The sequence below is a fragment of the Haematobia irritans genome, chromosome 3 (genome assembly GCF_050003625.1).
Source record: "Haematobia irritans isolate KBUSLIRL chromosome 3, ASM5000362v1, whole genome shotgun sequence".
NCBI classification, from domain to species: domain Eukaryota; kingdom Metazoa; phylum Arthropoda; class Insecta; order Diptera; family Muscidae; genus Haematobia; species Haematobia irritans.
This window is the reverse complement of record NC_134399.1, coordinates 4,384,158-4,403,158: the sequence shown is the minus strand read 5'-3', so window position 1 is coordinate 4,403,158 and position 19,001 is coordinate 4,384,158. Positions and strand designations below refer to the sequence as shown.

Genomic DNA, 19,001 nt, shown 5'->3' with positions numbered 1-19,001 from the left:
AACCGATCCTCAGATTTGGCCTCCAGAGCCCCTTCGAAGAGCAAAATTCTTCCCATTCGGTTGAAATTTGGTACGTATTGTTAGTATATGGTATCCAACAACCATGCAGGAATTGGTTCCTATCAGTCTATAATTATATATAGCTCCCATATAAACCGATCCCCATATTTGACCTCCGGTGCCTTTTGGAGAAGCAAAATTCATGCGATCTGCTTGAAATTTGGTACGTGATGGTAGTATATGATATTTAACAACCATGCCAAAAGTGGTCCATATCAGTCCATAATCATACATAGCCCCATATAAACCGATCCCAAGATTTGATTTTGGAGCCTCTTGGAGGAGCAAATTTCATCCGAGTGAGTTGAAATTTGGTACATTGTGCTAGTATATGGTCGTTAACAACCATGCCTAACTAGGTCCATATCGGTCTTTAGTTATATATGGCCCTCAGATAAATCGATCCCCAATCACACAAAAATTGGTCCATATCAAGTTCATAATTGAACTTGATATGGACCATTTAAGCGACCCCCATATTTCAATTCTGGCTCTCTACGTACCGTGCAAAAAGTCCATATCGATTCGTAATTATTTGTAGACTTAACTATACATAACTTTTTTGTCTAATATATACCACGTATGGACTAACCCACAATTTAGAAAACGATGTTACGAAGTTTTAAGATACCACAACCCAAGTAATTCGATTGTGGATGACAGTCTTTCGTAGAAGTTTCTACGCAATCCATGGTGGAGGGTACACTTGTAGAAAAAGTTTCGTTAATACGATGAATTTCTACGTTGTATTAACGAAATTCTTCATTAAAAGTCAGCCAACGTAGCATTTCGTTAGAACAACGTAATTTTACGTTATATTTACGAAACCATTTATGGAATACATTTCGTAGTATTAACGAATAGTTACGTTGCTATTACGTAGCCTTTTCGTTGTATTAACGAATATTATTTGTTGTATGAATGAAATGTATTCATTGTATGAATGCAGCTTATACGTTGTATGAACGAAAATAATTCATTGTATGAACCCAGTTTTTTCATTGTATGAATGAAAGGCGAACGTTGTATAAATGAACACAAACGTTATATTAATGAAACCCAACCAATTATTGCATATGAATGTAGTCATTGGTAGTGTATTATTTTTTGTTAAGATCTTTGAAATATGATTTATAGGAAATAATATTTATTGATAAATTAAGTAATTTAATAATCATATATTGTGACTTTCACTTAAGAAAAAAAGCCCTTTATGTATTTCTTAGACCAAATGATAATCGTATCGCCGTGTCCATTTATCCAATTTTTTTGCAATTGTTCCGCCTTCTTCATCTGAAAGTTCACTTCCCCCGGGGCATTTTCACTAAAGATTAAAAATTTATACTAAATTTCTTGCGAATATACAAAAAACACCAATTTAACTCACCCACCATCTATGTTTATTATTCACAACGAAACTGTAATGAGCCTGTGCACTCTTCAGCGAAAAGAACGTAAATGTTGTTAAGGTTTGCCCATCAGACAAGTTTTCTGTTGAACTTTTTACCGTTTGTTTTTCAAGACGCACACGCAAACATGTGCTTATTGCCATGCTTACATGTGTATGTACAAATTACATAGACGCTACAGACGTATTAGAGAGAGAGAGAGTATGGAGAGACGGATAGACTTGGATAGACTGATGGAGAGACGGATGATATGGGATAACGCTTAGATAGAGATGCAGAAATACTCAAACTCCCATTCGTATTATTAATGACCATATTTCATTAATATGACGAAATATGACAATTTAAAATTTATTTTTTAACGATCCATATCATTATATTAACGATCGCTTTCGTTTTACAAATGAAATTTTCAATTCCAGTTTCGGAGTATATAAAACGACTATTTTAAAGGCTAAAAGTTTCCAAAAGTTACTCTCTATGTGCAAATGATTATAATAATTCCATCTTGGAAAAATATTTATTCTAATTCTTGAAAAAATTACAAAGTTAATATTCGTAATATTAACGAAACGTGTTTCATTAATATAACGAAAAACTAAAACACAAAATTGTCTTTTAATGATTGATTTCGTTGTATTAACGATCACTTTCGTTCTTATAACGAAACATTTCGTAATATTAACGAAAAATAATCAACGACGCCCGTTCGTTAATAGTACGAAACGTTTTTCTATCAGTGTACATAAGATTCGGCCTGACCGAACTTACGGTCGTATATACTTGTTTTTGTTTCAAATTGAGTAAGAATTCGTAAAATTCGTTTCGTTTAAGAATTCGTAAAATGGTACAAATTATTAAAATTTTGTCGAAAAAAATGCTAAATCCAATGTGAAAAAATTGTGAATTTTTGAAAATATTTGAGGTCAAACGGTTCAGACAAGCGTTAGAATCCATTAAAAATTATAAAAATTATTTATTTGACAAAATATCACCGATTTTTTTTTAATTTCCATCCAAAACATTGAATTCGTTTCTTGGCGACGCTTTTTTTGCTGGGTATTTCAATACAGTCTCACTAAAGTTGTCCTCCTTTGAGAGGTATCCGTTTTTCAGAATGTTCAAGTTTGAGAGGTTATGCAGCAACGGAATTTACGCTTCCTATTCTACATTTACGAGCACTTTTCCCTTCTCATATGAGGGTATTTTCAAACGGAGACATGTATCGCCTGAAAGTATGCAAAGATATTTTAGAGCCACCAATTTTCAGAAGTGATTTTTATAGATTTTTTTTCGATTTTAACAACTACACACAAAAAAATAAAATATGAATTTGTACATAAATGTGTACATTTTTGAAAATTTATGGACTCTTTCATGAAATAGATGTATTTTTTTTATTCGTAAATACTTGTTATTAAATTAAGCAATTTTTAATAATGTGCATGGATTCTTCCATAAAATTAATGAAACTTTGCATAATATATCCAAAAATATCGGTTTTCTCTTAGCATGAGAGAGCCACAACATAGAGTTACTCTCATATGTATACAATACAAGCATACAAAACAAGACAAAAACCAAACATAACGTTTTTGAAGGCAACACGTGGCTTTGCTGTGTTTGGTTTTTTCAGTTCAGTTTGAGTCGCCGTCGCGATTCAAAGATTATTTATTGCTGAAAAAGGTTGACGAAATAAAACAATTTTATTAATTAACTGGAAGCATTGGTGCTCATATTTATAACTAATAAAGAATGTTATAAAATGTGTTTTACTCGCAGGACTTTAATGCGGTTTTTAATAAATGTATTCATACATTTTGACCAATTAAGAATTAGGGGAAAATCGAAAAGAAAAAAGAAAAGAAGAGATATATTTAATGCATGATATTTTTAATATATATTATGTAAAAATACATATTTCTCAATGTCGAAAATTATGTATACTACATTTATAAAATTACAAATTTCATTAATATTATGTATACATTCGTAGTCAATGAAAACCTGTATTTTTTAATTTATGAACTTTTTTCATATAATTTATGAATTCCGTGTTTGGAAAATTTTTGGGAACACTATTCATACAATAAATGAATTATTTTTTTGTGTGTACACTCGAACTTAATACCCACCCACCTTTATGAAGAAAACTGTTATTTGTACACCTTTTATTATAAATGCAACTTCTAGTGCCACTTTTTAGAAAATATTAATGGTAACGCTAGCACACAGTAATGTTGTGATAAAAAAAATAGAAAAAATGTGACTCATCTCGATTGGCACTAAGCGTCTAGCAACGAGTGCAACGACTGACTTAGCTTCCTTCAGAGACTACATTTAATCTCCCTCCTTTCCATTGGCACGTTCCAAATGCCAGGGTAATAGCAAATGACGTGTGGCGGATATGGATGAGGGATATTTGGGGGAAAATGGAAAGACGACCTATTTTCAATTGCGTAAACCTTTGCTGGGTTTCGAACCCATATTCCCTATCAGGGCTGCTGGCGACCTGCCAGACCCCTCAGCTATCGCTCTAGCTAAATTCAAGAGTACAAGGGGGTGTTTTGTTACCGAATGGTGAATATCTTTTAATTCACCATTTGATTTGTTGAAGTTTTCATATACTCGTAAGAGCAATGTTGCCAAATCATTTTCATATAAAAGTGCCAATATTTTTAGCAATTAAAATTCCTGGATTTCGAACATGACATGTAGCCATGTTAATAAATATGTTTGTCCTTTTAATTTAACCCTTTCACTACCGAGATCCACTTAAAAGGACATTCCAAAAAGACCCCAAATTCTATTTTCCCACTTAGTTTCGATTTATTTCTCGATGTTATTTTAAAGTAGAGGCTTTAATCTAACTAGCTATAAATATTTTCCATATTGGTGGGCACAAAAATACATTTTTATAAACTTCTTTAACAATAAACGAAAAATATGAAAATTTCAGACAATTTTTCTATTGTATGTCTTTAGTAAATTGACATATATACAAAAAATTTGGCTGATAATTTTTTGGGTTTTGTATTTTTTCTCATACTTTGAAAAATATTATAGACCAAATAGCGCTTCTTTTCGTAAGGCCATTTTGTCACAATTCAAGAATCAAATTTTCAGAACAAGCTCATATAGCTCCCCAGCAAAAAATATTGGAAGTTCTTCCAAAGGCACAACTTTAAAAGCACTTCCAGAAGAGGCAGTCCCAATGATGTTATTTATTTTAACTACCCAGGAAGTTCTTTTAATTAAATTTTTTATAACTTGGTTTTTTCATACTTTTAATGGGTAACTTGAAATTTTTTTGTTTCATAAAATGGTGCAAATCATTTAAATGTTGTCGAAAAAATGCTAAATCCAATTTGAAAAAATTGTGAATTTTTGAAAATATTTGAAGTCAAATGCTTCCGACAAGCGTTAGAATCCATTAAAAATTATAAAAAATTATAAAAATTATTTATTAGACAAAATTTGACAAAATTTTTTAATTTACATCCAACACATTGAATTCGGATAACACCTAAAGAAGCGATGCAAATTCAGTGCAACGGCTGGTGAAATGGAGGACTTCCATCCTATGACAAGCCCATGTCAAATTCATCACTTCTGCGTCAATTTTGCACCACTTCCGGATCCAAAAAGAACATTTTCATTACTTTTTTGGCGATGCTTTTTTGCTGGGTCTTGAAGTAATTGAGGTAGGATCTCATCATGACAATTTTTGTTTTACATGCTATTAGTACCAGTAAACACAGAAGAAAAATAAAAGTTTTTAACCTTAGGTTTATTTCGGTAGTGAAAGGGTTAATTAAAATTTAATAATGTTTAATCAAAAACACATTTAAAAATGTTTTAATTGATTCAATTTTTATTCCTTGATTTCAAATTTCCACATACGTACGTAAACGAAACCGATTTTTTATATTTTCATACTGATTTAAAATATTCTAAATAAAGTGGAAAATCTCGCTATATCTCGAAAATGCCTGGTTGAAATGTTGACATGGCAACCCTAGTCATTCTTCATTTCACCAAAGTACCCAAAAATAAATGCGGTGAGTTTGTACTTATTCAACTCTTTCGTCTTTTAGCATTCCGTGGTGGATGTTGTCTAGAATAAATGCCGTAACTAAGTTATACCGTACTTGTAGATGGCGCTCATATATGATTTTCAAACTGTAATTTTAGAGGCATCACACAAAGACTTTCCAACTAATTTTAGTGTGGTGTATTCGAATCGCGCATGCGATTTTTAAATAAACGCCGTCAGTTTCTTCCAATCTGGCTTTTATTCTTACATTCTATTCTTCTAATCATTTTAATCAATTTTATTGATAAAAATTTAATGATTTCAGGTTTATTCCTCGTTGATGAAAGAAAAGTATCTTAGTAGCAACTTAAAGAAATTATTATTTGAAATATTTATAAAAATCATTAGCTAGCAAATACACAAACCTAGACTTTTTAGCTATGTTTCATAAATTTTAGCTTTGTTCAATAGTTTTATCCTGTGTTTCCTGTCGCCGTCAGTTTTTCCTAGGCCGGCTTTTGTCCGTACCATCAGACCGTCCTAAACATTTAGGGCGGAAACTCTTCTATGATATACACGAATTTCACAGCCATTTTAGAAGTATCGAACGGTTAATACGGTCATAGACAGCATACCAAATATATGAAAATATTATTTTTTATTTTACTGCTGCAATTGATGTGAAGAAAATTTTGTAAAGGACATATAAATAAAACAGAAGATTTCACTAATAAAAGAAAAAAGAAAATTTGTGGTTAACAAAGAGTTTTGCAAGGAAGAATTGATAAGAATTTGCAAATTGGAACAAAAGGTGTGTGTTTTGTGTACAAGTGTTTGTGTGTGGTCCTAAGGCCTTAAAATGAAAATTTTGTGAAACTACAAAGGATATATTTGTGCTTCACCTATATATTTGATCAAAAAAAAAGAAGTTTAAAAAAATGAAATATATCTATAAAAATTGAGTGAAAAGAGTTTGTCGAATCCCAGAGAATTTAAAATTGCAAGAAAATTCCTTTATACCCTTGTACACTGGTGATGAGAAAAAAGTGTAAACTTTATTCTGCAGGAATTTAATTTTACAACCATTGGAGCATCCAACCACAAGTGGTGCAGTTGAAAATATATGTAGCCATTATGTAGCCCCCTTTACCTCAACTTTAACATTAAAGAAGTAACGCAGTTACTTCGAAACCTTAAAACGCCTAAGGTCCACATCAACAACTCCCAGAAAAAGTTTAGAGGACCCTGGTGACCAAATCTAGTTTAAGAGTCATTGTTTGACAATAACCTTACCCAACTTTAAACGATTTCACCACAGGGGAGAGAGGCCAACGTCATAGTCTTTCTCATTTATTTTCTAAGATATCTCTCTATTCCATACATTCGTGAGAGTTATATTTCTCTCTATGGCAAAGCTCTCTGTTTTTTCTTGTTCTTTTTGGGGGAAGTTCTCTCTATTTTGTTTTCGCCAAATACTGCACGTGATAATTTTTTATATGGACCTACCGGCAAAATGTTGTTAGAATTTTTCAAACATAAACAAACACAAGTGTGACCCCCTCCGATGAACTGTAAAATCTCATATGTGTAACAAGGACATGCGCTCTCAAAGGCAGGAACTTGTGAATTCGGAACTCAACGGAAAACCTTTATGACTTTACACACATCAAGTTCTCCCGCTCCTTCTCGATTCCCTAGCCACTAACAAAGAACGAAAAACAGTGGCAGCGGCAGTGGCAGATTTAACTCCTCGTTTTCTAGATAGCCTTGTCGGCCCCTAGCCGAAAGCCATAAAATTCTTTTTAATGAAAATTTTACTTAAGAAGAATTTATCAAATATTCATGAAATTTTATCCCAACATTGTTCATAGCCATACACATAATGCAGCGAAAAAAAAAGGGATGCCATTCGTGGAGTATGTGGCCAATTTCGGAACTATGAAATAAAAAAAAGAAAGGAATAGTCTTTACACGTAAAAGGTTTAAAGTTTAAGGATTTTGTTTAAGCAAGTCACATTTTTTTATAAAATTTCAATAACATAGGTTTCCTATTAAGCCTGTTTGTGAACACAGGTTTGTAATCAAATTCTAGGTCACAGTTTTAGTGCAATCGACTAATATGTATTTGGGTCCCTATTGATTTTAGTAAATCTCAGTTTAGATTTATATATGGCTCCCATATATATCTTTCGCCCAATTTTGCACTCATATGACCATAGAGGCCAAAATTTTACTTCGATTTACGTGAAACTTATCACATTCTAGCCACGCCAAATTTAGTCGAAATCGGTTCAGATTTAGATATAGTTCCCATATATATCTTTGGTCCGATTTACTCTCTTATAACCACAAAGACCAACGTTTTACTCCAATGTGCTTTACTCCGAGAAATGTCGCAGAGATATTAGAATTAACAATCTAACTATATCGGGAGATACGTATGAATTGGTGCTATATACACTTTTGATTCCTAATATAACCTTTTCTCGACTTGACCCTCTAGAATTCATTCATATTTCGATTGTAGTTTTAATGTTGGAGTACCAGCCAGAATAGTTCCGGTGGAAATTTTTAATATCCGATTTTAACGAAATTATTTAGTAAAAGTGGGGTCAAGGAAACAAGTTCGTAAATGTATTGAAACAGTTCATATTATTAACGCACATTTCCATTAAATTAAGGAAAAACTTTAATGGCTCAAATTCAATGATATATGCTTAACTCATAAAAACCCAAACAATTTATAGGAAGCAATTCATCTGTTGAGATTTTGTAATGGGTTATCAGTTTATAAAAAAAAGATCATTATCTTGAAAGAACCTTGAAAAGTGGACTATCTTTCTATTCTTAAATCCAATTGAAGTTTTCTTAGTCGATCTTTAGATTTTCCGATTTTTTCTAGCAGATCTAACAATTTATGCTTGGTCCTCAAAAACAAAGAAAATTTCATTAAATTTGAACCAATGAAATTTGTCATTAACATATCGCAAATTTTTCATTAAAACAATGAAAATAGTCATTAACAGTACGGCACGTTTTGTTGTTATTTAGTTAAATCATAACAATAACGAAACAGTTATTTATATTTATGAAATTGCTAAATTTTAATGACACATTTCGTTAATGTCACGAAGCATTTTCTACCAGTGCCGGAGTTTTAACTTAATAATCATAAAAATTGCAAAATTTGTCTACTAAATTATGAAACATTTCTTGATATTTTTCATTGTCCTCATAAAAAATAATTCGTTAATTAAAAAATTCATAACTATAAGGAATAAGTTCATCGTATTTATGAAGTTGATCAAAGGCTCAATATTAATGAAACATTTCTTTAATGTTACGAAGCTTTTTCCACCCGTAGTAGTTTTGGAAAACTTTTTCTACTAAATAATGAAACATTTCATGCTATTAATGAAAAGTTTCATTGGCTTAATGCTGAATGTTCATTACAACAATGACAAAATTCTATTGGTTTAATTTTGGTGAAATTTTCTTTATGTGTATGTTATTTCCCACATTAGATATTTCCATCTTCCAATTCCCATTCCATAGAGCATCTCTCAAGACACATATGAGTTGGAATCTCTCTCAAAGGGCCGAAACTGAGCTGAGTTTGACAGGTCATATCTGCATCTATGCGGGCTATGTGGGAGGCATAAGGCAAATCATTTAGGTGTGTGAATTGCCTAGTTCCCTATGTTCATTGCACATCAAATATTTATTTTACTAAGAAAACATAAAACAAAATCCTTTATTTTTATGTCCCTATGTCCTGTGGTGATTTTTATTCTTTTTCTTTGTGTGCATGTATGTGTGGCATAAAAACCACTCCATCACTCACATGAAACCTAAATGAAGAGCGTTTGTTTAATACTTTAACACTCCGATATAAAAGCAGGATTCCAAAATGGGGAGCATGCTATATCCGTAAAAGTCCTTTACATTGTTCGGAATACCAGCTTACCTTCCTGCTTGCATTCATTCATTTGCTTATTCCTTCCTCCTTCTTCTACTCCTTCTATGTAGGCTTTGGCCTGTTCTCAGCGCTGAAATGTTAATACGCTGGAAAAGCAAAGATAAAAGTTCACCGAACCCTTCAAATGCCAGTGGTGGAGGTAGTGGTGGGGGCAGTGGTGGAGGCAGTAGTAGCTCCAGTAGTTCCAAAAAGAAACGCAAAGGACGTGAGGGCGGTAAGTATAGGCGACAGTCACTCAACCATTCAGCCCAACATGAAAGCGCAATTGAATTTTTCATTAAGCGTTTCACCGACGTTCTTTTCTGTTTTTGGTTTTTGTCATTGTCGTTGGTGTTGGTGTTTTCTCCTAATGTATATTTGTTCTATGTCCATATCCATGTCCTGGATCAATGGCGTGTGCTGGTGTTTAATCGCCTTCTTACCTTTCCATCGAACCTCCCGCATCGTGCATTGCAGATGAGAACTGGCAAAATGACATGAAATCCGGTCATATGCAAAATACCGAGCAAGGTAAATATTGGTTTACTTCCAGCAGCAGTGGAGTATGGAGTAAACCTGAGTTGTTGTCGTTTTGTTTTTTCTTTGTATAAAATTGGTCCTTTTGACTTTTTTCGGGAATCTTTGAGTAATTTGGCAATTTATTTCTACTCTTGTGTTTGTTTGCTGTCGTTTGGGTACCTTTTGGATTTTATAGACAGAAGACGTAATATGCGTAGGGAGGACCCTCGCAGACATACTCTAGGCGGTGATATGTTATCCTATGTCAATCAACAAAATCAACAACAGACTTTAAAAGCCATGGATTTGGAGGTGAGTACAAATTTAAGAAAATCAACAAGAACAAATTATAAATTTTAAATGTGTACAAATAAAAAAGCTCTCTAGTGTAGGGGGGGGGTCATTTTATGAGGGTCCCAATGGAAATATATAAGCGTAACAATTGCTTTGTGGTTATATACACATAGTTATAGAATATGTAAGAGGGTTCGAGTGAAAAATACATGAGCTCTTCTTTAGGCAATAGCAAATCTTTAATAATAAAAAAGTTTTTACATAGATTTAGTCAAATTATAGGTTCAGAGGCCATCGTAAGGGTCTCTGAACGTATAAAAAAGCATTCAAAAAAAAGTGAACACTGCAGGGCACTAAAGCCATTTTTATCTTATTTTTAATTCATGGGAGTTATTACTTTGTAGTTAAAATTTCTGAAATATAAGAAAGATTTCTTGACTTTAATATAATTGCCTTTTCTGGTGGGTTTAGTTTTTTTGTTTTGAGGGTGACAGATTTGAATGGTCTTTAGGATGAAATTTGAAATAATCCTTCATAATTATTAATTATTATAAAATGACATTCGGTATAAAACATACCACTATTAAAAAAATAATAATAACGAATCAATGAAATATATAATCAATTTATTTGAATAGAGGGTTAACTATTCACTTATAAATTACAGATAACAAAATGTTAGCATACTTTTAGGATGATAGAGAAAAACAACTCTGTTTTAATTCAAACAAATTTATTTTACTAATAACTCCTAAAACTATGCTACATTATATTCGACAATAAACCTACTTAACATTTCGTCTTGCTGTTTTATAGCAGTACCGTACCAGAACTGGATACAATGCACTCCCGGTAACGTGAACTAATTAAAACCAAGAGAGTTCACGTTAGCGAAAATGTTCACGTTAACGAACTTCAGCGAATTTCAAAACAAAACAGCATTTTTTGGGAGTTTTACACGTTCTTTTATTTCTGTTATTAGTAATATTAAAAACTTAATTTGATTTCATGAAAAAAATTAAAAAAATATATCGGTCGGCTATGGAATTGTACAGCAAAATATAAAATTCACGAAAAAGCCAAACTAGATCAATAAAAAATTCCGTAAGTGTATTTTAAATTGTATTTGTCATTGTGAATCTGCCTTTAACGTCAAATTTCATGTTTTTCAGCGTTACGAAGTAGTTAGTGTAAGAAAAAGCGTGTTCACGTTAGGCGGTGTTCACGTTACCGCGAGTGCATTGTAGTTATTTAAATGTATGTAGAAATGCAATTTAGGAGGATTTCATATTAAGGAAAGAAAAATAGATGTAATTTAATTTTTGGACTGACAAACGAATAGTAACATAACAGGTTGGCTGATAAGTCCCCGGTCTGACACATAGATGGCGTCGCTAGTATTAAATGCATAAAAATGGAAAAAAGGAATTTCGTGTTTTGATAAAATACTGTTTTCTGAAGGGAAAAAAATACGGTGGAAGCAAAAACGTGGCTTGTTAATGGGTTTCCGGACTCTGCCCCAGGGAAATCAACAATAATTGATTGGTATGCAAACTCCAAGCGTGGTGAAATTAGCACGGAGGACGGTGAACGCAGTGGACGCCCGAAAGAGGTGGTTACCGACGAAAACATCAAAAAAATCCACAAAATGATTTTGAATGACCGTAAAATGAAGTTGATCGAGATAGCAGAGGCCTTAAAGATATCAAAGGAACGTATTGGTCATATGATTCATCATTATTTGGATATGCGGGAGCTCTGTGCAAAATGGGTGCCGCGCGAGATCACATTTGACCAAAAAACAACAACGTGTTGATGATTCTGAGCGGTGTTTGCAGCTGTTAACTCGTAATACACCCGAGTTTTTCCATCGATATGTGACAATGGATGAAACATGGCTCCATTACTACACTCCTGAGTCCAATCGACAGTCGGCTGAGTGGACAGCGACCGTTGAACCGTCTCCGAAGCGTGGAAAGACTCAAAAGTCCGCTGGCAAAGTAATGGCCTCTGTATTTTGGGATGCGCATGGAATAATTTTTATCGATTATCTTGAGAAGGGAAAAACCATCAACAGTGACTATTATATGGCGTTATTGGAGCGTTTGAAGGTCGAAATCGCGGCAGAACGGCCCCATACAGTGATGCCAGGAAGTTTTTTGAAAATTCCCTACGCGGCTCCTAAAAATTCCCTTTTTTCCCCTACGTTCAAAATTTGTTTCCCTACATTGTTCCCTACGGTACTAAATTCAAACAAATTTTGCAAGAAAATGACAAATATTTTATATTGAATTCAATTTCTTTAAAATTAATATTCAGTGATTATATCCTTCAATAAAGGGACCAAATGTTCAATAATATGAATATTGACATTTTTATTCGGATTTCGAACATTGCAACATCATTGCTCATTTTTAACACTACCAACATTTTTCTAGTGGACTTTAATGGCCGCGTGTTTCTTCAGGTCTGATTTCTACAATTTACGAGCTTTCCACAAACAATGCATTGGTATTTAAAATCGTCTTTTTCGACCGCCTCTAGCCAACGCTTTAATTCAACAATGAGCCAATTTGGTCAAAAGGCTATTATCTAAATTTTGTCGGAATGGTTTTATTTTCTTCGCTAGACGACATTTTTCTAAAACATTAAAAACTGTTGTGAATGTAACAGTTGTAAAACAGTTTTTGAAGATATTTTATCCTACATTTATGCACACGAATCCGCGTACGCACTGCAAGTGATCTTTGTATTAGAAAATATTGAGTGGCACCAAGTTGAGGAAGCCATCACCTGTTTATGAACCTTAATGGAAGCGTTCATTCCGCAAATGAAATCTATTTACGCATTCGTAATTAAATACCAATGCAAAACATCTTTTAGGTTAGGTTAGGTTAGGTTATGTGGCAGCCCGATGTATCAGGCACACTTAGACTATTCAGTCCATTGTGATACCACAGTGGTGAACTTCTCTCTTATCACTGAGTGCTGCCCGATTCCATGTTAAGCTCAATGACAAGGGACCTCCTTTTTATAGCCGAGTCCGAACGGCGTTCCACATTCCAGTGAAACCACTTAGAGAAGCTTTGAAACCCTCAGAAATGTCACCAGCATTACTGAGGTGGGATAATCCACCGCTGAAAAACTTTTTGGTGTTCGGTCGTAGCAGGAATCGAACCCACGACCTTGTGTATGCAAGGCGGGCATGCTAACCATTGCACCACGATGGCTCCCTAACAAAACATCTTTTAACGTTACCGCTGTACTTTTCTAAATAAAATCATTACAATAACATGGTTAACGGTGAATTGCGTATTCCATTCGTTGAAGCTACCATATATTTTGGATCTTCAAATATTTGGAATATTAAGGAAAAGTACTCTTCTTGTTGCAAAATATAGTAAACTCTGGATATTGGAAAAATTCCCTACAAAAAAGGATTTTTCCCTACGCATGGCATCACTGGCCCCATATGAAGAAGAAAAAAGTGTTGTTCCACCAAGACAACGCACCGTGCCACAAGTCATTGAGAACGATGGCAAAAATTCATGAATTGGGCTTCGAATTGCTTCCCCACCCACCGTATTCTCCAGATATGGCCTCAGCGACTTTTCCTTGTTCTCAGACCTCCAAAGGATGCTCGCAGGGAAAAAATTTGCATGCAATGAAAAGGTGATCGCCGAAACTGAGGCCTATTTTGAGGCAAAAAAGAAGGAGTACTACCAAAATGGTATCAAAAAATTGGAAGGTCGTTATAATCGTTGTATCGCTCTTGAAGGGAACTATTTTGAATAATAAAAACGAATTTTGACAAAAAAATGTGTTTTTCTTTGTTAGGCCAACCTATTAATATCAATAGCCTAAGAATTACAGAACTTTAACTCTAATTTTACATTTATTTAAAATTTTCCAATTACGCCCTAAAAAAGATGAAAATTAACTTATATATGGATTAAGTAAACATTATACAAGGATATTGCTATAGTATAAACTTCCATTTTGTTAATATAGCATTAGAAACTATGAAAAATAATCATCATTTTCGGTATACTTAATTAAATCATAGCCGAGGGATATATGGTATGTATATTTGCCTTCGATGATACATAAGAAATTTTCGCAATACAAAATATTATCTCGCCGTAAATGTTTAATTTTAAAAATTATAGAGGGAGAGAAAGTGTACGTTTTATATTTACGACTTTAAAATTTCATATCGATAAACCTCAGAAATGGAAATATCAAGTTTGACTAGTATAGAAAGTCCGGTTTTGCCATATAAAGAATTGTATCCCTTACAACAAATCTCTGGACATGTAAACGATCCACGCAGAGAATGAAGCCGCCGAGTCGCGCCGCCGATTTCAGTCGCCGCCGACCATTTTTTGTCAGTCGACGCCGCCGCCGAATATGTCGACTCATCTCGACTCAAATTTAGCCGCCAAGTAATCAAAAATATCGATTTAAATCAGAAAAATTTTTATTAAATTGTCGTATTTTTTCCAAAATTTTGAACACAACCAATCATATTTAATCTGCTATAATAATTTTGCAAAAATTTAGCTCAGAAAATTTGAACGAAAAGTAAATTTGTTTGTAAGATAGGTTGTACAACTAATCTCATTACCATTCGATTAACTTCAAATTGATTTTATAATGGATAATTGTCCGCCGCCGAGTGAACAAATTTATATCGGCTCAGCCGTCAAGCCGCCGCCGCCGGAGGCAAAAATTTATTGTCCGCCGCCGCCGACAAAAATGGGTCGGCTTCATTCTCTATCCACGTAGTTATCATTCACCTAAGCTACCCAATGTTAATTTACATATTACAAGAATAATCTGTCTGTAGACATCAAATACCTTGACATACTTTTAGGATCGTGTGAATGGAAAGAGTATTTAGGATATAATAGCTCCTTACATTACATTTAAAGCACTGTCAAAGAAGATGTATGTAAATATAATGTTAAATATTAACAGTAGTATTATAACTCAACATCAGCGTTGCTGTTTTGGTCCTATCGGACTAAAATTGGTCCAAAAGATTTTTAATTTTTAAATTTGGTCCGATGGTCGGACCAAAAGGAATTGAGTCCAGTTGGTCAATTTTTAAAATTTTGTCTAATTATTATTTTTTCTGTATTTTAATTTTTCATTACATATTCCATAGTATTTCCAAAACTATTGGATTTGATACCATCTCAATCACCTACCTAATAAAATGTTTTAATTTGCATTGAATTAAAACATTTATCAAACGTTTCTTTTTTTAAGTTCAATTTACAATTTGTACATATAGACACAACATTAGATTCTGGATCTTTACGAAAATATGATTTTGTTGTTAAATTCCTCGAATAAGCGTTCAAAAAAATTTGATGGCATTTTCGCTTTTTAGGTTTTGGGTCAGGTTTTATATGTTGTTGGACAATTTAACCCCTATAGGTGGGTACTATGTTCGGTTTTCGAGTTGAAAATCATTTTATTTTCGCGATTACTTTTCCTCATATAATCAAAATTATAAATGAAAACAAACATATTCATGTAAAGTCTTGCCGAAATCTGGAGGAACAAGAAACTGCGCATCAATGAAAAATTTCGAATTCTATTGTATTCTCTGAAGAAATAAAATCGGGAGATCGGTCTTCATGGGGCTATATCAATATATACCAAATACATATCCCTTGGGGTTTAAAATACCACTAGGTCGAAAGTTGAAGTCACCATTTTTATACCCTAAACCACATAGTGGTCAGGGTATAATAAGTTTGATCGGCCAAAAATGTGCCTACCAGAAATATTGATTTTAGACCCCATAAAATATATACCGATCGACTCAGAATCACCTCCTGAGTCGATCTAGCGCTTGGTGTCCGTCCGTCCGTCCGTCTGTCCATGTATTTGTTGTTCACAGGATTCCGGTCGCAATTATTAACCGATTTTGATGAAATTTGGTACAGGGAGGTTTTTGGGCACAAGGACGAACGCTATTGAATTTGGAAGAAATCGGATCAAATTTAGATATAGCTCCCATATATATGTATCGCCCGATTTCGACAAATGGGGTCACGTTGCGCTTTTTTTCAAACGGATCGTCACCAAATTTGGCAAAAGATAATCTTTTCCATCGCCCTTCAAGTCTGCGAAATTTCATCCAAATCGGTTCAGATTTAGATATAGCTCTCATATATATGTATCGCCCGATTTTCCCAAATTTGGCCACAAAACCTTTATTTATCAACCGATCTTACTCAAAGTTGGCTAAATATAATCTTCTATAGCACTAACTATATGTGCAAAAAATCATCGAAATCGGTTCAGATTTAGCTATAGCTCCCATATATATGTACCGCCCGATTTTTCTAAATTTGACCATAAACCCCTTATTTATCAACCGATCTTAACCTAATTTGACTAAATGTACTCTTCTATAGCACTAACTATATGTGCAAAAAATCATCGAAGTCGGTTCAGATTTAGATATAGCTCCCATATATATGTACAAATTTCCCAAATTTGGCCATAGAGCACTTATTTATTAACCGATCTTACTAAAAGTTGGCTAGATCCAGTCCTCTATAGTACTAACTATATGTGCAAAATTTCATCGAAATCGGTTCAGATGTAGATATAGCTCCCATATATGTATCACCCGATTTTGAAAAATTCGCCCCTAATAACTTTATGTTTGACCATACAGGCCTCATTTCTTAACTGATCTTACTCAAATCTTGCACAAGGTAACCTTTTGTGGTATTAATCAAACGCGCAAAATATTATGCAAATTGGTTCAGATTTAGATATAGCTTCCATATATATGTATCGCTCGATTTTCCCAAATTTGGCCATAGTACTCTTATTTATTAACCAATGTTACTCACATTTCAAATTTTGATGTACTAGCCGATCGTACTTATACGTACTTGTAGCTCTTACATAAGAATATTGCTCGATTTTTACAAATTTGTATTTATCACCCACACTAATTTAACGATTTTCTCTTTTTTAATAATGGGCTCAATATTAGTGGCATACTAACTCCGTAGGTGCAATATCAACACAGCCAGTGTTGCTAGAAGTAGGGGAAATTCCCTATATGTAGGGTTTTTCTAATATTTAGCGTCTTGTAGGGACGTAGGGCCACAATGTAGGACATTTTCACTCAACACAATTTGTAATAATTTTTACATTTTGGTAGCTCTAGAGGAGGAAATTAGAAGCCGACAAGGCTTGATCTTTAACAATGTGTGGTAAACTTTATTCCTGTAGAAAATTTTGTCAACATTTTATTTCTATAGAACATTTTGTCAAAATTGTATTTCTATAGACATTTTTTTCAAAATATTATTTCTATAAAAATTTTTCTCAAAATTTTATTTCTGTGGAATTTTTTCTCAAAATTTTATTTCTATAGAATTTATTGTCAAAATTTTATTTCTATAGAAAAATTTCTCACAAAAATTTGTTTATTTTATTTTTATAGAGATTTAACAAAAAAGATTACTAATTTGGGTAGAATTCTACCAACTGTGGCAACCGTGGTGGTAATACAAATTTATATTCTAAGTTATATACGTTGCATATTCATGTTTTAAGATAATAAAGTACTTAGAACCATTTTTGTTTTGTAAATTTTTTTAAATTTAACGAAAAATATAGTAGGGAAAATTGTTTGTGAATGTATGGGAAAGTAGGGAACTTTTTTTGTCCTTGTAGGGTAAACCGAACATTTTCCCTGGCAACATTGACTATGAGCAATAGTCAGATTGACAGAAAGCACCCATAGACATGTACCCCTTAATTTTCTTAAATATGCAACTGCGGTTTATCTCCCAGACCTATATGTTACCCCACAAATGCTTATGATTACTAATTCAGTAAGGGTGGTTTAGGGTATGATATAGTCGGCCCCGCCCGACTTTCTACTTTACTTACTTGTTAATATTTGAAATTGACTTTTGATGTCAACCAAAATCGACTGTAAAAAGTCGATCTTTTAAAAAGGTTTACTTTTCCAATTTTTACTTATTTCATCGCTATTTACCTAACACTACTACTTTTTTGGCCGGGGAGCCAATTAAATCAGTTCTCTTCTTAGTTTAATTATATTAATTTATTTACATTATATCGATTGCTAAGTATTTTTGTTATGGTGTAATATATTTTGATAGGTCTCTATTGGCTTTGTATTACAGAATTTTTTTTAATAAATTAAATAAAATTCGAAATCTTGAAAAGTCAATCTATTCAAAAAGTATACTTCCCCAAATTAAAAAAAAAAAAGTTGAAAGATCGACGTTTTGATTCTGATTCCATCCATGATGATAGTCTTTTCTGGTTTACTTTATTTTTTAATACAAGTACAACAATAAATAACTTGTCAAGGCATTAAATAGGCTATGCAATCAACTCAAATACATACTCACATATATTCGCTTATATTTTGTTCATAATGTCGACATAGCGCCAACGATTTTGGCGGGATAGTTTGTTTTACTTATTTCAGTTGAGAAATTAAATGCCAAACATAGCACTTACGTTAGCTGAAATTGTTTCACTCAAAGAATGATACTCTTAATTCGAGTCACATAAAATATCTGAGTTTCTAAAAACAAAATAGTCTTTCTCTCTCTTTAATCTCTTTTATGGCTACCATGGAACTCAAAAAGTACCCTTCATTATCTAATATAGTGGTAATGAAACACGCAGCACATACTCCTACGAC

At 33.2% G+C, this 19,001-nt stretch overlaps 1 protein-coding gene across 1 annotated transcript in view; it reads left to right on the top strand.

Annotated features, from left to right (window-relative positions):
* The first annotated feature begins 6,135 nt into the window (after window positions 1-6,135).
* The window catches only part of LOC142229226 (coiled-coil domain-containing protein CG32809), a 91,011-nt gene continuing 78,145 nt past the window's right edge, over window positions 6,136-19,001 (top strand). The window contains exons 1-4 of the mRNA XM_075299767.1: window positions 6,136-6,316; window positions 9,535-9,698; window positions 9,941-9,994; window positions 10,179-10,294. Coding sequence (XP_075155882.1) covers window positions 9,560-9,698; window positions 9,941-9,994; window positions 10,179-10,294 — 309 coding nt within the window. The 5' untranslated portion in view covers window positions 6,136-6,316; window positions 9,535-9,559. The remainder of the gene's footprint in view (window positions 6,317-9,534; window positions 9,699-9,940; window positions 9,995-10,178; window positions 10,295-19,001) is intronic.